We start from the raw sequence: 21,045 nt of genomic DNA, 5'->3' as shown, positions 1-21,045 counted from the left end.
ATGACAATTTCTCAGTGGATTCAATAAATTAATTTACTTATGAAATAACAGAAAAATAATTTAATTGAAATGATAACTGTGACAAAATAGGTTCTTAAATATCTTTCAGAGGACATATTTCAACTCCGTGTTGCCCACAGAAGCTTAACACCAGACTATATCTTTCCCGAAACTGATACATGTGAACATTGAATTAAGTCTTAGGAGAGAAGTGATAAACAGAGAATTGCACTTTCAGGTCAAAAACCCTAACCACAGTGCTACTTGAATCTAGGTTAAGTCTGGTGTTTGAAAAATAAATAGACATACAAAATAAATTAAAACATTATGTAATACTTTTGAGGTATTACAGTTATATTAGCCTTTTTGATCTGAATATGAGCTTTAGCTGTAATATATGTGGTAGTTCATAATAAATAAAATGCTCATTATAGCGTATTATGTAAACCCTTTGCACTGTTGACCCAACATCATAAACAGTATTGCCCAAGGACAACTTCAAAGGCAGAGAAAAAGGACTCTTCTGCCTGAACTTGGTTCAATTCTCAATATTCTCACAGTTAAAGTGCTGATCTCAGAGCTTCGGCAACTCATAGACAAAAGGGCATTTTGTGTACCATACCAAATCTTTGTGGGAGAGGAGTTTTTCCAGTTTTAGGATGAAACATAGGGGCAACCCCATTCCCCCCCATCCCCCCACCCCATCAGCTGAAATCAGACTGATGTTGCTGCAATTTGGGGGAGGTCACATGTGAAAGACACCCAGATTCCATCACAGCCACAGTCACAATGCATTGCTTCGAAGAGCTTGAAAGAGTCCCTGAGGTGCACATTCAATGATAACTCAAAAAATGACCCCAAACAAATCTCTCAAATATAAATAAAGCGGTAGCTCTTTGTGGGGCACTTCCTTAGTGGAGGAGGACCAATTGAGCCGCAAAGCTTCTCAGGACAAGATATCAGCCAAACATCACAGAAAACTCAAAAGGCCCTCGCGACCTTTTCAATTCATTGTACAATATGTCAGCTGCCATGTTGTATAGCTCTGATGATGGACTTCTTTGCTAACATTTGAAAGGCAAAGAGAAATATTTTAACACAAGGAGTGGGGGGATCACAGCTTCCTTTTTAAATTAAAACATTTACACTAAAACTTGTAAAATGTATACAAGTACAGTCCTCATTCATTTTAATATATTGTCTAATTTGCATTTTTCTTCCATTAAACCTTTACAGATTCCATCATGGAGGACTTAATGGCTTCTTCCAACAGCTGATTGTCTGTAAAAGTTGCAGGGGGTTCCGGGACGGATTCTGTCAAGCCAATCAGGGACTCAAGAAAGCAGGTACCCGAGTCGCTTCCCTGGGGGAAGCTGGGATAGCTAGGCAGCTGGAACTGAAAGAAGTTGTCTAAGTTCTCATAGTCCCTCAATGAGTTGTACAGTGGGCTGGGGCTGTAATCAGGGAAGCCGTCCAGAAACTCCAGGTCAGACTCCGAAGACAGGCTGAGGTCCATGTAGCTGGCCGAGTGGTCGACGGACGGGGAGGGGGTGTGGGGCACAGGGCCGCTGTGGAACAGTGCAGAGGCCTGGTTCGCGTTTTCATCCAGGAACTCGGAGAGCGACAGGCTGCGATTGTCCGTGTGCTCGCCCGCCGCGCCCGCGTCGTTGTCATTGACGAAGTCCCCCGAGGCCCGCTGGGGCCGCCGCTGGTTGCGGACGCTGCTGCTGCTGCTGCTGCTGGAGCAGTCCTCGTTGTCCGAGTCGCTGAAGCTCAGGATGCGGGCCAGCCCGTTGTCGTCCACATCCAGGTGGGCCTGGCCAGGGTCAGGGCTGCCCGCTGGCTCGGAGTCCTCGCTCTGGCCTGATGAGCTGGAGGAGTCTGTCATGTCACTGCTGCAGCTATTCTCGCCGGCCGCCGCCAGCTCTGAGCTGAAGTGGAAGGCGGGGACGGCGGGGACCGAGGGGACATCCTCCTCACGTGGGTCCCCGAGGGGCCCGCCGGCGGCCCGCGGGCGCTGGGCCTGGGCCCCGCTGTCGGAGCTCTCCTCCAGGCGCTTCTCCAGCTCCAGCTTCATGATGGTGTGGATGTAGTGGGTCTGCACCCGGCTGGAGTTGAACTCGATGCGGCCCTCCGTGTTCCCACAGCCGTCCTTCGTGCAGCCACAGGGGAAGGAGGAATGGTCCATCTGAGGAAGGGGGGGGGGGGGGGGACACAGGGCATCAGCAAAAGGGGCATGAAAAACGAGTGTAACAAGCTCTGGGCAATCGGAAACAGAATACCTATGGCTAACACGACACATTCTATATGGCGCACCGTGCAGATTACAGATAACAGATTTAAACCCTCCAGTAATCTATTTTTGTATTGTTTTTCTTAACTGGAACATCATCATTGTAAATGACTTTAATTTTCATCAACACCTAAAGTTACCGTCGTGACGGTTAAGCCCGTTATCATTCTGTTTAGCCCCCTTTTGTGGGCTGCGGTGGTTGCTTGGAATGAGTGTTGCGGGGGGGGTGGGGGTTGCGTACCTGGCACTTGATGCCAGCCAGGCTGCAGGCACAGGTCTCGGGCTCGCAGAAGCCCTGGCAGTTGCAGCCACAGTCCTCCCGTGACAGTCGAATGTCATGGAGCTGCCGCTTCTCCTCCTTGTCGATCTTCTTGACGCCAGCAGCCTTCAGCAGGGCGTGCCGTCTCTTGGACGGGTAGGGGTGCAGGGCAAAGCCGTCCTCCAGGTCCACTCCACTGATGTCAATGTCGTCCTCCGATACGTCATCCACCGTCAGGCGGTCGGCCTCCTCAGACTCCTGTGTACCGTTCTTGGTGAGCTGCAGGGAAGACAAGGGGGTAAGCTTTAGAATGGGACCAGCAATGACTGACACTTGGTAAAGATCTGAGGGCCTCTGTCACATTGAGGAGTCAGCTGGAAGCATGAGCTTCCTCTCTCCTGCGTCACGGGGGAAGTGACTTCTCACAAAAAAAAAAAATCAAGCCGCGCGGACACTGCAGGGGTGTTGCATAATTAACCAGGAAGCTCCATTATTTCTGAAAGCCGGAACAAGCTAAGGGGTCGGCTCTCGGATTTCAGCTCTGATGCACTTCTGAGCATTTTCCGGAGTACCACCTCCACTGGACAGCCTTTTCCTGAGAGGGGGGGGGGGTGCATGACCGCACGAGCTCACCTTCAGCTTCAGGGCCTCCAGCTTCTCCTCCTTCAGCCGCTGCTTCAGCTTCTCCCTCCGGAGCTGGCGCTGCTTCACGGCGAACTCGGCCAGGGTGTACTGGCGGCGGGAGCTGTGCTGGCGCACCATGCCCAGCGTGCAGCCGCCCCGGCTGGGCACGCTGGTGAAGCCCTGGCAGCGAGGGAAGTAGAACACCGTCACCTGGTCAAACTGCACGCTGCCCTTCCTAGCCCGTTTGGCCTTCTTCAGGATGGACATGACTGCAGAGGAAGCGAAGGAGACAGAGAGTCAGATGGCCATTCACATTTCAGAGCTGATGGGGGGGGGGGGGGGGGGGGGGGGGGGGGGGGACTTAAGGGCACATCTGATTTGGTGTCTTCTCTACTGAGGAAAAAAGCCCTCCCTTGCTTAAATGGTAACAAAAACATGCTCAGCGTTAACGCAACAGAATGAATTCTCTTTGGAGGCAAAAACGTTGACGAGAAAGGGAGCTCTACTACGAAGACTCAACTTAGAAATGTTTGCCTAGGCACAGTGCCAAAGGTAATGGGAGGATTTCAGTTGAGTAGAGCTGAACAGTTCAGCAGCGCCGCAAAGATCCAGCGGGTAAACACTGTCGCCACACAGCTGCTGCCACTGCAGTCCCCAGCAAGACCACTAGATGGTGGACCACACTTCCACATTTCAACAATACTTTCTCATGACAACCATTCTCAGCTGCAGCATCAGATAAAACCCACGATTGGATATGTCTGACACTCCACATTGCAGATGTGTTCAAGCGTTCAAAGTGTTGGAAATGACACAGCTTTACATTAAAACACATTAGATGTAATTTGAAGCAATGTTCAAATAAATGCAAAATTTCAGGTGCCATTATCCTTTTCTACCAGCCCTAGATGCTTTCTTTCTCTCTCTCTCTCTCTCACAGACACACGCATACAGTTGGCAGTCACACAGACTTGAGAGGTCACCATGTCAGATGTCACCATTCCACCCAAGCACACATCTCTACAGCTCTGCACCACTAATTAGGAGCCACTGACTCCACTGAGTCCAGACAGACAATGCTTTCTTTTGTCCTTCAGTGGCAGGCAGGAAAAATTGAACATGTGAATTAGAACCACATTCTATTGGACCCTCTCGTTTGAGAAAACAACCAAGGAGCATTCTTCTGGTGACCGTGAGAACGCAGGACGTGAGACAAGAAACCCACAACAGAATGCGAAATGCTCTGGGCGCCGAAATCCTCCTGCAATGAATGCAGTTAGCATGATTTAGCTAAAGTGGCCCGGGTCAACCAATGTTCGCTGACGGCTCAGTATCGGTAAGCACTGCGTTCAGTCAGACCAGACCATCACTCAGCTGAAGTGACCCCTGCTCAAGATGGCTAGGACAAGCTGTTCCAGCCAGTGTGCTTTATTGTGACCACCAAAGACAAACCACAAGGAAAAACCACCTGCAGACCCCAGTCTAACAGCAGCTCCAGCATTCATTATAGATTCCCCTTCATCCTCAGAGGAACGGTTCAAATGGTTTTGTACCCGTGATAATCCCCTCAAGATTTTAAGGGGTGGGATTTATTTTCCAGATTTAAGAGCTGCCAGCTCACTGATGGAGCAAAGTCTATGGAACAACAAAGCACTGATGGTTTATGCCCAGCAGCTGAATTGCAGCATGCAACATATTCTCAAATAACTGTAACTAAATAACTAAGGCCATTTCCTCTAAAAACAGGTGAGTACAATACATCAGATTAGACAAACAAAGCATCACCTTGACAACCAGCTCATGTCTGCCCCTGTATGACAGCAATGCTGCAGATTTGATAGCTTGTCGCTGCGATGAACAGACAATGCAACGGCCGTCTCTGTGCCCACATCAGCGTCCTCTCCCCCTCTCCCACGCTCCCCGAATCTACCTTTCCCGGCACTCCCCCCCGGGGTGTCCTCCTCCCTCGTTTGACCTTCCCTGCCTCCTCCTTTCCTGCCCCTCTCCATTCTTCTCTCGCAGCACCTGTGCTGGGAGTGCGCCCTGCTGCCAGACAAGGCCCTGTGTGTTCTCTCTGTTGGAGCGGCGCCAGGGCGCTCTCGCTGGCTCCCTGCCCCGCCATCCTGGGAACCGTGCAACTGTTTGCCCTCGCTCCGTCACGCCGGCAGTCCTGGCCACCACGAATGGGGGGGGGGGGGGGGGGGGGGGGGGGGGGGCACTACAGCCTCCCCCCTCCAAACACACACAGTCCTCCACTTTGCCGCCCTTTCACTCTCATTAACTGAGCTGATGCTCCTCCATCAAGCCAGCCAGTGACTTATCAGTATATAGTTATCAATATATTACTCATTTTTCAAAAGTATTGTGTGTCAATGCCTGACTAAGCTATCTAACCATCTCAAAATTGCTTACTTTACAGTATTCTCAGTTCACGTTTACGTTTCTTTCTTTCCAGCAGACAGGGTCGATTCAGAGGCCTTGTTTTCTTTGAGGCGAACATACCCCCCCCCCCCCAACAATTTGTTTTTGTTTCTTATCAGACGAGTCCGACGGTAATGCCAAAATGAGATAAGGCAAACTGACAGAAGGGTGCAAACGCTTGCGCAAAGCGAAGGCAGACAACGTGGACGTTCGCAGCGGCGGAAGGTGGCAGCTCACCGGGGACACGCGCCTCCGGAGACCCAGGGTTACTGGGCCTTGAATCCAGGGTGTCGGAGTAGCAGCTCTCCCCGTCCGAGTCCCACTCGGAGAAGGCAGAGGATGAGAGGGAGGAGGGAGAGGATGAGGAGTAGCATGGGTCCTCGTCGACCTCGTCAAACTTTCTCTTGAGAACCCCGCTCATGGCAATGTCGTAACGGCTGCAAATCTGTTGAGCACAAGAAGAACAGAGAAATCAGCACTTCAGTGAAGATGACTACAGCGATCTACACCACTCTTGAAACATTATTCAGGGGTCAGAAAAGAAGGGAGTTCACACAGCAGAAGCAAAGAATAATTTCACTTTTTTTTTTTTTTTTTTTTAATTTTCCAGTGCAGAGCACACATCAATATTTCAGAAATCAGTGACCCTTCAACTAATCTGATTGACTGAAAAAATGCACCAATCAGTGCAAGAGAAGTGAGGACAAGTGCACAGAAAAGCCAGACCAAGCAAGAGATTACAACACATCATTCTCACCCTCAAATACTCTGGGTATTTAGTAGAGTGATTGCCAGAGACAAAGCTATGGGACTGGGCTTACAGTGCACAAGCTTGATTAAAAAAAAAAAAAAACTTGGTGCCCGCTGGCCAGATTCAGCCCAGAGCAGCTCTACTAAGTAAATATATCTTGTGAGTTTCGCAACCCTTGAGTGTACTTTCTTGTGACCTCGTGTCAGGGGGAAACGATGCCGGTCCAGTGTAAAAACAATCAATCCTTTGAGAGGACAGAACCCCCCCCAGCTCCCCACCCCCCACCTCTGCCTACAATTGCCCGCCCCCCTCATCCAAAGCCTCCTGACCAGAGCTGGGTCCTATTCACACGCTAATAATCTGCTGAGCACTCAGAGGAAGCTACCTTGCCCTTCCGAGTTCCCACACAGGAAGAGGCATTGATCTGTGCACCTTCCCTGGAATCCGGAATCCTGTCCCATAATCCCGGGGGAGGGGGGGGGGGGGGGGGGGTGCTCCCATGGCCAGGGCGTCTCGCAGGGGGCCCCCGTCTCTGCGGCGGGCGGTGAACCGTGGGAGCCGGGGGTGTGCGAGACGCCGTGCGTCCACTCTGTGCCCGAGCGCAGCTCACCAACCACCCATTCTACCTGGTCTACCCTGCCGACTAAATTCACTCCGAGAGCTGCTCAATATTTCCAACACCGTGGGGACCATTCGCCATGACACTGCGGACACAAGGGAGGAAGGCTTTGATTCATGGATAAAAATGTCTCAATGCACGTGAAGGCACGTGCAAACCTGTTTAGCACTTCCAGCACTGTTTTTACATACGATTGTGGTGGTGGTAGTAGTAACACTGCTGCTTTATGGCATGCCATTACGTGTAACATGACACACTGTGAGTTACCTCTGGAGCCTGTTTGTGGACCTCCCTTAATTAGCCAAGGACTAACCCCTCCACCCTCCCCCCCTTTCTGTCCGCCCACTTTATTACTGCCAACACAAGCTGGCTGTTCCAGCACAGTGAGTGGGGGAAGGCCTCTACACAGGCTTCTAAAGAGAGCACCAAATGAACACACATTAGCCCCTGTGCATTTGTCAGGCAGGGGAAGCTGGACACCCTCCTCGCCCACTGCACCAGGACATGCAGTCTACCTGACCACTCCCCTCTCCCCCTCCCGATCTTTGTCTGACCCCAAGTGGCCAGGGTTTCACCCAGATTCATTACCTGAGTTATGACTGAGCTACAGCTGTCTGACACTGGTTCGCACTGGTCTTCCTGTAGCACATACAACTATTTATTACGCTCTTTGCATTTCATTTGCAACTGAGCAAAAGGTATGCATATCATGAGAGCGTTGGAGTGCCTGCTAAGACTTTCAGTGGGATTCCAGCCACCAATAAATGTTGTACAGCACATAAATACCCTGACGGAATGGCGTCCAGCTAAGCTGGAACCTAGCTGTGCCTGGCTGATCACACTCACCTGAATTTCCACTGCAGTGCCTGAGCAATAATGCATTACATATCTGGGCAGCGGGAGAGACGTGTAATATATAAAATGTCAGCTCACAGATAACTCAAGCTTGGGTTTCACAAACAATTTACTAACTAATGAGCCAACATAAAAAACTTTTAGCTTTACTTTATATTAATAATTATTAGACAGGTATAATTTCATCTCCTCATTCTTTCTGCGAAGTATGCTGATTTTAAGTTACTGTAGTCCATAGGAATGTCTATCACACACCTATATGGGCAAGAATGAGCATATGATGAGAAAAACATTGACCGCCAATGACCTCACAGTAGTAGTAATAGTATGAGAAGTGTTCAGGTGTTGAGGCCAAAAGAGTGTTCAGGCCATCTCTCTGAGAACACTACCAGAGGCAAACAAATTACTTTAATCATACCGATAACTTAACAAAGGAAAATAGCCCTACTCAAAATAATATGCGTAAGACTTAATGGCATGTACCAAAAGCCCCCCCCCCCCAGCGTACAGCAGCTCCAAAAACACTTATTCCGGGAAGGCTACCAGTAGCTGGCGGTAAATACACACTCTCATAACTCGGGTTCAGTGGAGTTCTGGGAAGCAAGGGCTGGCTATGAGGGACGACTCGTCACTCACTGAGGGCTCCTCCTTTGCCTCTCACAGAATGGAGCCCTGTTGGCAGAGACCCACAATCCCACAGGTTTCCCAGCTCAATAACTGCCTACTGGGGGCTGTGCAAAACGAAAAGCACACTGCACAAACGTGTCGAATGCCTCACAAAGCAGAGGCCAGTTTTAGATTCGCAAACAAACAGCAAAAGGCACACAGCCATCCTTCGCAATGCAGGGGGGAGGCGTACAAAAGAAAGTCAAAAAGGTCACAACTTCTGACATACGGAGCTCAGACTGCTTCGGGGAAAATAAAGAGGATTATTCCTAAGTACGATTACGTAACAAAACATGACCGTCAACCCTAGGCAGTCAACCTGGGAGAACCTGTCCTTTTGGAAATACAGGGAGAAAGCCTTAACCTTGACGTTATGAGATCTGACAGGCATCCTAAGCATTCTCCAGCACAGGTGAAGGCGCTGCACACAGTGTGCTCAACTCCTCTCAGAAAGTACAGAATGGTTGTTCCAGCCTGAGCTTACAGTACACACTGTTGACTGACTACGCTGTGAAGGGGCTTTGGGACGTCACCTGGCAAGGTAGAACAAAGCGTACCCCCCCCCCCCCCCCCCCCCTCCTCCCCAAGATTGCAGCTCCAGATTACAAGTACTGGGTGTCCCCGGCCTGCACCCAAATCCACCGCTGGCTCTCAGGTGACAGATTCCAAGCGCAACCAAATGCCTGACTGGTCTTATCTGACTGTGTTACGTAAGCAAAGGCACTGTAAACGATAAAGCCTTGCTGGCGTAGGCGTCTTTGCAGGCTGCAGGCCTTTTTTTTGTGAGAAATGTGAGCCATTACACAAGAGACGCGTGTGCAAGAGAGCACGACTGGGGGCCAAGAACAAAACCAACCTTTGAGACGGCAAATCCTGCGTATGTCCTGACCACTTTAAGGCAGGAATATGCATTCCAGTTTGGAACTAAGCGTAGCTCTGAGCGACAGCGTCTCGAGGTGGAAACTCCTGAATCATACTGAAACGGTATTAAAAAACGCAATTTATCTGACTCAAGTCCACACTGCACAACCAAATGTAATCAGCAGTTGCTCCACTCACCATTCCTGCAGAATTGTGAATAACAGTTTGCCAGTTACCCATTTGGCCTAAAGATGGCTCTTACATTGCCTAGATGTGCATTGTCAAATGCATTTCATTTGCATTCAACTGCCATATCAAACCACCAGCGCCTGTGTACCGGAACCGTGTCAAGTATATCAGCCGGTGACTCCCCCTTTTCCAGCTCTTCCCATTTATACACAATGCAGAGAGGAAAACAGACTTGACTTATTTCACCATCAATCTTCCCACTTGATTTGGACAAAGAATTAAAATAAAACAAAAGGTTTTTGGAGTCCCCTGAGGTAGAGAGAAGCAAGCTAAGCGAAATGTTTTAATTAACAGGCACAGTGCGAGATGTGCGGGGTTTGGGGGGGTTAAGGGGACAAGGGGATGGCTCGAGCGACAGAAGTAGGTCATTGTCTCTTGACAGGGGACTACCTGACATATTGATTTGTTAATACTGCTCAATGGGCAGAAACACTGGCGAGCTAATCTGGGGGTGGGGGCTGGCCTTTGTTCGGCTCGAAACAGTCCCTCCTGCTCGGCTATTAAACCAGCTGTGGGAGAACAACAGGACCAAGCCGTTTAGCACTTCCTGAAGGGAATCTTGAAACAGGTGGAGGGGAGAAGGGGGGAAACAAGGCTCAGCCCCCCGCCACCCCCCACCCCCCGAGAAATTGCAGGCCGTCACGTGCGGGCCTTTTCACGGGTGAGGCGATGAGACAGCTGGAGCAGAGCGCAGGCCCTGTGTTTTTCTCCGCGCGATGAATTATGCATCTCTCGCATCCCATCAACAGCACAGCTGGGCGAACGAGGAAGCCGTCTGATGAAGCATTCTGAAATCGGCTGCGACAGAGTTTGGAAAACAGATCTTAATGTGGTGGAAATAAAGAGGACCGGCGCTCGCGGCCGCCGCGCAACTGCACTCAGACATACCAGCACACCGCTACATCTGCGCAAGAGGCAGCCGGCATCATCACTTGGAGAGCTGCTCCTTTAATGTGAGCGAAAGCCAAACTGTTGCGCACCAGTTCCACTCAGCCATGGTTCTCAAAATAGAGAAACATCATAACCACCATAAAAAAAAAAAAAGTCAGTCAGCACGGAATATGTGGCAAGATTTTTTCACTCAACAGTGAACCAAAACTTAAAGGTAAAATGGAAAAGGAGGTGTCACTCACTAAAGCCAATTATTTCAGTCCCACTTTACAATACTTCCACTGCATTGGGTCAACACTGGAGCGGCCACCTTATTCAGTCTTATTTGAGTTTGGCCCCACAGCACTTTCACCCAATGGTTCAAATTTGAAGTAAACTTGCGACAAAATGCTACAGCAGTCTGCAGCCTCTGGGAACCACTGTTATCCCTATCCATGCAGGGCGGACGGAGGGCTTATCCATAGCAGGCACACAGGCTTGAAGATGTCAAAATCTCACCTTCAGAAAGCGCCACCTGGAATGGATCTCCGGCAGAGCCCGGGTTCGATACTACGTCTCTCGGCTTGAGGGGAGAAACGCTCCTCCACGGCGCGTAAGCCCGTCCAAACGCTCTCGTCCGTGCCACCGCCAGATAAGAGGGCAGCCCGGGCCTGCTGAGCACCAGCGACTTTGTCCTCTCAGCTGTTCAGCTGGCAGTGAGCGCTGATAACCCAGTGGGTGTAACATTAACCTCGGCCGCAGTCCAGTGTTTGCTGGGGGGGGGGGTCAATAGGGAGGGAGGTGGTGCAGCACTTACGCTCTGCACACATTCGCCGTCCCGTTATCCTTATTCAGCGGGTTGAGAGACTTGCATTTCATCGCAGAGATTTTCTTTTTGCCAATATTAAGCACCTATCCACTTCACTCAAAATATTAATGTATTTATTACATCAATTTATTTACTCTGACAAATTCCTGAGTATGTTGCTGACAACATGTGAAGCACAAAGAAAAAGGAAGCTGAACCAGAATTAGACTCTTTTCTTTTTTAAATCAGGTTGAAATACAAGATGATATTATTTCAAGACTAAAGATGCATTCATGGTTAGAGCAGAATATTATTTCTATTTATTCATTAGTTAACTGTCAAGACATCACCTCATTAGTGCAAAGCACTCCACCTGGTGGTGAACTAGTGGGAACTACAATTCTTAGATAGGTTGTTTTCACAAAAAAAAAAAAAATTAATCCTTCATGGTCCACTTTGCCAAAGAGACATTCTGTTCTTTGGCCTCAGTGCCTTTCACTCATTCATTCCAAATGAAAGAGCAGGGGGGGGGGGACTTTAAACAAAATAAATAATGTGATGGCTCAAACCCACAGGAATTCCACTCTGGCAGCGTGACTCCCACTGTTCTAGGGATAGCACTACCAATATTTAACCCAGATGTGCTCCTCCTATACAGTGCTTACTATTCCCATTACACACAGCCTGGATCAGACAGCAGCGCCAGCCTCATCTGTGGTCAATTAAAACAAAACACCGCACAACTTCAATCCCGCAAGTATTGCCAAACAGCAGGTCAGAGTAGGGTTAGGACAGCCACTTTAGTACTCTACTTGCCAAGGTATTGATTAATGATTGTTCCCTCATGGCTTTTATTGTTGTATTTATTGCTATGGTTATAAAAAAGTTATGTCACAGATGTATTTAACTGTCACAATTTTCATGTCACTGTAACTGATTAGTGTTACAGTGTAAATGATCAGTGTTAAAAGCAAACAGGTATGGTGAAAGAGCTAAAATAAGTCTAACCCCACACCAATCATGTCATTCTAAGATTTTCCACCAGGAGATTCTAAGATTTTTCCACCAAGCCACACACTTACGCTGACCCTGAGAGATACCCCAGCCAATTACCCAACATGCCTCAGCAGCAGCCTCAAAGAGAGAGAGACAGCATAAAAAAACAGCACTGCACTGCACTGCACTGGGAACACTTAGCACACACATACACCAAGGGCCAATTAAGCTGTTCCAAAGATGGCTGAACCTGCTGTCCTCTCAAACCGTTTCTCACTTCAAGTCTGCCTCAAATTCACGCTGACCGTGAAAGGGCATTTCAGAGTGTTGAGGCTCCCAGCAAAACACAAGGGTGCTCCCTGGGGAGATGGGCAGCCTGCTGTGTCTGCATGAGGGGAGAGGGTCAGGGGGTGTGGGGGGTATCTTGGGTGGAATCTGTCTGGGGCACAGGAGGTCATCTCCAGCAAGGAGCTCTGGACAGCCCCAAAGGCAGATGGAAGCCCCCCCCCCTTCCATGCACACAAAAGCTTGAGCCTCTGCAGGGTAAAAAAAAAAAAAAAAAAAAAAGACAGGAGACTCTTGGTCAGAGGACACTGGATTTACACTGTCATTCCTCCCACGTTGATATAAACAGAGTAAGCCTCTGCTGATGAGTGCTCGGCAGTGAAGGAGTGGCTTCCTGCAGTCGTGAGACAGGCACCACCGTGCAGGGAAAAACGACATGTGCGAGAAACACCACAAGGTCTCACACCACTCAGCTTTTGGACTGGACCGTGTCAAAGTGGCAAACGGTTAAAGTCTGGGGTGAAACAGGAAATGGGCGAGACGGTGCTGATGGCTCTCTGGCAGTGTGCTTCCCTCCCTGTGCTGCCCCCACGAGTATTTAAGCCTGGCTCCTCTCAGCCACTCACATGCTAATGTACTAAATTACCGTGCGCTGCTAGACACCGTGTCTGTATCTGCACATGACTAGCAGACTTCTTCAGGGATTTTTTTTTTTTTGCCTATGCTAAAAGACACGTGAGTTTCCTTAAAGAGGAACTACTTCTGAAATAAATAACAGTAAAGGAGACCAGTCTAATGTATCGATGAATGAGACACACATACATTTCTTCCTTATTAAAAGACTTAAAAATCCACCAGCAGGGATCTCCCTGAGAAGTGTTGTGATCAGAAGACAGAAACAGGTCACCTAGAAAAGGGTCAGCAAAACTGAACAGCTGCCCAATGGCTTCAACTTGTCACCACTCTTGCATTCCATCTTTTTAGTATCCAATTTATCACTGCTTTTGTTCTAGTGAACAACTGACTAAAGCATTCTAAGATACAAAGGCTTACAGACTGTACACAAAGGCAACCTGATACTGTACTATTGTGGTGTTATAATTAAAATATTGTTATTAATGCATTACTGGGGTATTTCAACAGATGCAAATTATATTAACCACACTGTTATCACTCTCTCTCTCCCTCTCTCTCTGTCTCTAACGCACACGCACAGAAAGTTTTTCTTCATTTAAAACTGTACGTTTTGTCTGACAGGTAGCTTCCATGATAGAAAACAAATGAAAAAAAGTGCAGTGATTTACTAGAAAATTATTTTGTTTCAGTTTCCTCTGTGAAGAGCGGAACGGAACATCAGAACGTAAAGCATAAGGAGCGTTATCAAAGCAAAAGCAATACTGCCAAGTCTAATGACTCGTATTCCACAGAACAAGCTTGTATCTGTACAATAACTATTAATTTACTCATGGAGGCTAGGCGGGTGACTCTGCACCCGCCCCCTCATTACAGAGAAGCCGGGACAGCCCAGCATGAGGCACTCACACCAGCGGTTCCCAAACTTTCCACATTCAGGACAAAACAATAAACCATTATATTTTCAGCGAATTAACATTAATGAGAAGGTGAAAAAAAACTAAACGCAGATCCAGCTGAGCACACCGACATTATGGTGCCAATTCTTAAACAAGATAAAGAAGAACTGGTAAAACAAATCTGGGCAATGTTGATGAATTCACTTCTTTTTAAAGAAGAGAGAAGGGGAAGAGTCACCCGCACAGCTACGTACTGATGAAACGTCACGATGGTTCTACAGTAGCCTAATTACGTACACGTTTTAGGTAACAAAATACCCACTGATGGCAACAAGGATTTTTTTTCACTCACGTCGTGCTCAACGTGACTTAGCTGTGGACTACCTCTCTACTGCTGACCTTCTCACCCCGGGTGATTAATGCTAATTACAATTACAACGCTATTCCGCTAGACGCCGACCTCAATCAGCTGTTCTGTAGTTCCTTCAGGAGTCGCTCGTGTAACAAGCAACACAGACAAGAGGGAACAGAGAAGAACAAGAAATCAATTTAGTGTGGACACATCGGCTATGTAGTGTCGCATAAATCTACAATCGTCTGTCCTCCATAACGTTGTCTCAACTGGCATATTCAAGCACAACAGCGTGTTTTTTTGTTCTTAAAAAAAAAAACAATTGATGAATCACAACAGAAATTTCAGCACCTGCGTTCATTATATACATTTCTCCGCTGCAAACACTAATTTTAAAACATCTGACTATATATCATGTAGAAGTACACACGGCAGCCTAAAGCTACACACATTTAACTAATTGTAGCTACAATAAAATGTTATGCTGTAAACATTCATTCAAATAATTGCTAAATAAACAAAGGGGATTTCAAAGTGCAAACAGCAGCCTATTAACCAAAGTAAACATTTTATAGTCATCGCCACAAATAATTCAAAAGATCGTGTTATCGTTTTCTAAAGTTGAAAGGGCCAGCACATACACCGTATTCCCTCACTAACACATCCTAACTTACTTAAGAAAAAAATAATTACCGAAACCGCCTGCTCTGTCCAAGTGACATACGGCAAAGAACATTCAAACTATTTGGCTGGTGTCCAGCCCGAAGGTCTTAAAATTACATGTCTGGTATAAATCAGCCAACACAACGCAGTTACTTACCAAGAGTTCACGTATCCGTTCACCATTAGTGAAAATACAAGAAATCCGTCAATGAAATGTACACTTAAATCCACACAATTGAGCTTATCCTCGCATAGACTGTTGGGTTTTTTGTCTCGCTATTGTATGAGAACCGTACCAGCTGAAGCCTCCCCTTGTCTGATCCAGCCTGCTCAGCGGCGCTGCCTTTTTCGTCAGTGGAAAACTCCCTCCTGCCGTCTGACGCAGGCGGTGACACGGGGAGAGGGAGAGAGACTGCCCACACGGCTTCCTGCCTTCCGAGTACTCTAGCCCTGGCGCACTCGCATCCTGACAACCAATCACCTTCATTATCTACCCTTCCCCTGCCCGGGGGACATACGAACACAGGCTGCATGGGATCGAGTCCAGAGTGGGGAAAAAAAGCGAAAGACGTAAAGCACGGAAAAGGGAATCGAGACGTAAACCGCGGTCAAATGACTCTCACATCCAAATCAACATATGTCTAATTTGAGACGTTACAAATTAGTCACTTGTCCAATACATGTCTAATAGAGAGTAAAATACTGCATATCCAGTCCTTTGCCGAGAATATTCAGCCTACAGGACAGAAGGGCCAAATTAAAAACACTGATGCGTCGTGTGAAAAAAAAAAAAAAACTTTAAAAGTTTTTCTTTATTTTGTTTTGTTTTTTAAATTTCTGCAGTTGGTGTTTTCGTTTTTTTTTTTAGTTCTGACGCAGTGTTGCTCCAGGAAGGTGTTGAGTAAGTTTCTACTCCGAATTACTTGAATGAGCCATCCTCTTAACACAGCTGGGTTCTCACTGATGAGTCACATGACTTACTGGAACGTGCTCTGCTGTGGTTCTTTTCATCGCACAACGTCATCATTATTATGCAACATTTCCCTGACTCAAGAAGAACAGTCAGAGGAATTAACTTAAAAAAATCTGATTATCAATTTCATCAGAAGACAATTTACTGCTATTGTTCTTCACACCCTGCTTTTACATTGTGAGACTGGGCTGTGCTTCCTGTAAACGGCGGAGTAGCAGCAGTGTTCAGCCAGCCTGTCGCCCGGCTCTCCACCCACCACAGGTTGGACATCCTTCCTCTGTCGCCCAGGCTCTCCCACCACTGACAGACTAATAGCTCAGCAGGTCAGAGAGCAGAGTTCTGGTGGAGCCTGCAATCTGAGAGACAAGAGTCAGCTGCCCCTCTCCACTGCAACCCTCCACTATGCTGGTCACATTCAGGAGCCAATGTTGTCTAAAAACTGCTCAAAACCCTTTGCTGCCCCCTGATCTCATTCCTCTTGTCACCAAGCCAGGTCCCTTACACTCAAAACTCTGATCCTCTGTTAGTTGGGAGTTCATCGTTACAAAATGTGCCCCATAATCAATCTATCAGCAGAGGTCATACAAACCATCCAGTGTCCAGACAGCACACTTTTACATGTGGGGCATGTGGGTTTCTTGGGAGAAGTTGGGAGAAGATTTTTTTTTTTTTTGCGTAGAGTGCAAAGTGCCACCATGCAGCAGAATGGAGAAAAGGTGCTTGTATAGTATAGGTTTCAGAGTGCAAGTTTAACCCTAAGATCTAATATCCCCTTTTTAATATTTTTTGTCACATTCTTGCCAGATTACCAGTGTTCTGATTTGCATTTGGAGACAGCACCTTCACAGCACTGAAACCCAGTATTTATTTACAGTTCATAGGGAGTATCATCTTGAGAGCCAGGCTCATGCTTTCATTTCTGAGTAAAAAGTAAGCAGAGCATTCTGCCAAAGTCAACACAGGTGTTGCATTCAGCTGTAGGGCACAGCTTCAAGATGTTATATGCATACACTGTGCTAATGGAGATTTGCAAATGGACCCTTTTCACACCAGAATGTTAGTCCACAAGGTGCCATATAGGGTTTTCCCTTCAAAACCATATCAGAATGCTTGGCCGTGTAGCATAGATGGCAATGGCTTTACCTCAGTTCATTATTGTGTTTTTTTTTTTTTTAAGCAGACTGATGTTTATAACATATTTCACCAAGCATTCAGCTAAATCTGTCAGTTCCTACAATGTGTACTTTGTAAGTAAAGCAATTTAACATGCAGGAAAATAATGATAACGTATAGGGGAACTAGGAACTCTGAATACGATGTGAAAATATGTTTACGGGTGAGATTATCCATGTAATGGCTTACGCAGAGCCGTAGAGTCTGAGACTGCAGACTGTCTTTGTGTGTGTGAGTCACCTCAGTGCATTTAAACACAATTAATGCACGCAATCTGCAGGGTGCGTGGAACTCTACATCACATGGTCCAGGTCATTACAAAGGCATCTACTCTCATTTACAACAGACTAATGTATGTAGATAGGAACTTTTCAGGAAATTGCTGTGGTTTGTCCAAAACATAACATGGAATGTGTACATTACATATTGATACATACCTTGCAATATTGTAAATATTAGTTATGTTATAAATATTTAATTTGTTCAGTTTGACACAGTCAGGTTGTCCTGAGCTGCAAAAAAATGTGCTCTTGGCAGTCACTCTATTTACCTGTAACACAGTGTAATAAAACTAATGGAGGTGCTCACATCTTAGAAGCCATAGTACCGGTAATTTCTGTAATGACTAGCCAGAAAATTATAACCTTTCAAAGTAACAAAAGAGAACCTTACAGTGGCATCCATTACTCCAAAGACAATAGAGACAATTTACAAACCATACACTGCATACAAAGTTGACTGAACAGTGTGAGTAGTAGCCCAGCGTACGACTGTTTTCTATTAGAGGTCCCTCAGTTTTCTTCTTTGAAATATTAAACTTCAAAGAGCTTATGTCAAAAACAAATAAAAGAAGAAGACAGCTCACACGTAGTCTCAGTGAGGATAGTTTGTCTTTTTTTTCCCTCTAAAAGGAGCTCACAGCGGGGGAGGGGCCACATGTTGCCAGAGCCACTCAATCAGACCTGAATACATTACAGCATTCTCTTTAAGTGTGCCAAAGACTTTGCTGTGAGAGACATTTCACAATAAGCATAATAATAGCCCCGAATGTTTTCCATCTGCAGGAGGAGCTCAGGACTGCACGTGTTGTGGGCGTCACGCCAATGTGCCAAATTATCATGAACTGATCCACTCTAAATCCACTCCACGTACAATAACTGTGGGTATTGATGAGGTGCACAGCATTGTCTCAGTAATGTGACCTTATTGAAAATCCTGGGTGAGATCAAACTCAGAGATGTGTCCAAATGCTGTAATGTGCTTTTCTAGTTTGGTGATGTGGCTTCCAAGACACTTGTGGTGTAAAAATACAATGATGTAGTCATGAGAGCAAGAACGAAGACAAACAGTGGAACATTGAGATCACACTCTTGGCACCAGTTATCCTTCAAGTAAGAACCGAAAACCCGACAGCTGGTTACCTGTAAGTGTAGTGACTAATAGTGTCCTGAACGCTCTGTTTTTAAGAAGGAATGTCATAACAATGCTGTTACTACTTGAGGGTTTTACTACTGTTGATAGCAACAATAACACTAATCATTATAACAACATGTTTTGTAGAGACAACATGGAATAATAAAATGGGCAAGATACAGACAATATATATTCTCAGAAACAGATTAAGGTATGTCTTCATTTAGGAACACTGAGTAGTTCAATAGTAGCTTGTACATGTTGTTGTATGCATGATTGTAATTTTAGAGCTGTAAAATGGCTGATTCAAAAAACCTGTGGTATGGTTAAGCATAATCTTAGGTGTACACCTTTTTCCTTCACTGTCTTCATTCCACTTTGGGAAAAGTAGTATGAAATGAGAATTGCCCACAAGAAAGCTAAGGGGTCAAACTAAAGGCAAGTGAGAACGACCCACCTCCTCTGGCATCCAGCCAATCACCTCCCAGAGGAGCTGATTTACTCGGAGACTAAGGAGTCTGTCTAGTGACATGACATCATCAGCCATCCAGTAGAAGAAAGGCTGTTTCACTGAAGAGTCCTGTGGAAATATGTCATTCTCTGGAAACTTTTGTCATAGAAACACTGAGGTCTGTGTCTTTGTTACCAAAATTGGACATGACAGAAACAGCTCCCTGGGTTGTCTTTCCAGGACATTCAGTCCACCTCTCACAACCCACAGAGCAAAGGAATATCTGTCTGAAACAACCTGACAGATATCTGAAACTGAGAAGAAAAGATAACACTCATAAAATTATGTTCTATTTTGTTGGTGTGTTTTTTTCTGGAGCCACACATTGTTTTATTAGCAACTAGGATTTTTGTAGTATCTTGTGGCATAATTTAAACGTGATTATCCATTGCCTCATGCTCCACAACTCACTCCAACTACAAATTATCTCAATTTAATATATATTGATTTCTCAGCAAACGTGTTTATGCTTTAACAATAGCACCATTCATGTAAGGTGGCCTTTCAAATGCTTAGGTCGGTTTTCTGTCCTTAATGATTACAATATCACAAATCAGTCTCTATTCTAAGTCGCATTCAGCTCTCAGAAAACTCCTCAGAGTGAGTGTGCTGCTCCTTTGATAAAATCTTCTCACTTATCCCTGTGTGTCACGGAATGGCATGTACTGCTCCACTTGCTTGGAGACAGTGCCAGACAGTCTGACTAATGCATTGATGAGTTCATCCCCAAGAGAAAACACATTACGCATTCAGCTGAATCTTTGTCTTTATTTCTCTTTTGATCCGTTTGGTTACAGCACATTCTATACCACTCCTGACATAATGGCCATAGACTTCAGGGGAGAAACTGAACAATAGATTAGAGTTGAAGAGTGCTTACATTGACATCATGCATCAAGTATAAAAAGAAACCTTGAATGAATCCACATATTGATTTAATCAAACACAAATGCTCCAATATATCACGTAGCCATGCAAGGCCGAACACCCAATGGCATAGATCATTAGGCATCATTAGGCTGTCATTTGGATTAGTGCAAACTATGATGCTGCTCAGGGTACATTTGATAAACAGGATACCCAGCTGTGCTCTTCCTTCAGTCTCGCCCTGAACAGCCAAGGAGTGCATGCTGACTGACAGCGACCAACCCTGTCATTGCCACCAGTCCAGTGCCCCTAACTCCCACCCCTGTCCACAGTGGCGTCTTCCTTCCAGACATAGTCTGCTGTCAGTTCATTAGTACAGCCCACCTCTTGGCATTCGCTTCTTATGCACAAACAAATGTGAATGTGCCAAGACTGTCCTGACTGATTGCCCCCACTTTTCCAAATGGGCCTGTCACTGTATCACCCAGCCTTCGCGTTCCCTCTCAAAATTTTCTTAACACTCACCATGTTGTCTTTGTTTCTGTCTATTCCAGTGCACAGGACTTAAATCAGAGATATTCTATTTACTGAACTGGCATTCAACCTGATGTGTAGGACACTGGGAATGCTGTTTCAGCCAGCACTGAAACTAAACGTGGTATGGTTTTCTGTCTCAATGTAAATGATTATCTAAACAAAGGAATATGGCTGAAGAATGAACACCCAGGGCTGACATATCAACACAGACAGTAATGGAATCTCTTATTAAGAACCAAAAATTCCTAGAAATGAATGTTTGGTACAGGGAAGGAATGTAAAGCTGACAGTCATTATTTCATCTTTTCCTCTTCCTTCCCCTCTGTAGCGTAAACTGAATAGTCTCTCTATTCAGTTTATGCTACAGATGGGAAGGAAGAGGAAAAGATTAAATAAATGTGGCTAATCAAATGTCATAGTGCCCCCACCTTGAAATCATATTTAATTGCAGATAGGCAATAGAGCTG

The 21,045-nt window shown here is 46.3% G+C and overlaps 1 protein-coding gene across 1 annotated transcript; it reads right to left on the bottom strand.

Moving 5' to 3' along the window:
* Nucleotides 1-304: 304 nt before the first annotated feature.
* Nucleotides 305-15,486, bottom strand: csrnp1b (cysteine-serine-rich nuclear protein 1b). The gene is made up of 5 exons (XM_036520763.1): nucleotides 15,262-15,486; nucleotides 5,835-6,042; nucleotides 3,186-3,445; nucleotides 2,535-2,831; nucleotides 305-2,188 (listed from the first exon to the last, which is right to left on the bottom strand). The coding sequence occupies exons 2-5, from the start codon at nucleotides 6,016-6,018 to the stop codon at nucleotides 1,223-1,225; spliced, it is 1,707 nt and encodes a 568-aa protein (XP_036376656.1). The 5' UTR covers nucleotides 6,019-6,042; nucleotides 15,262-15,486; the 3' UTR covers nucleotides 305-1,222.
* Between the last annotated feature and the right edge of the window lie 5,559 nt (nucleotides 15,487-21,045).

The sequence above is a fragment of the Megalops cyprinoides genome, chromosome 2 (genome assembly GCF_013368585.1).
Source record: "Megalops cyprinoides isolate fMegCyp1 chromosome 2, fMegCyp1.pri, whole genome shotgun sequence".
Taxonomy (NCBI): domain Eukaryota; kingdom Metazoa; phylum Chordata; class Actinopteri; order Elopiformes; family Megalopidae; genus Megalops; species Megalops cyprinoides.
This window is presented reverse-complemented; position numbering and strand designations above follow the sequence as displayed.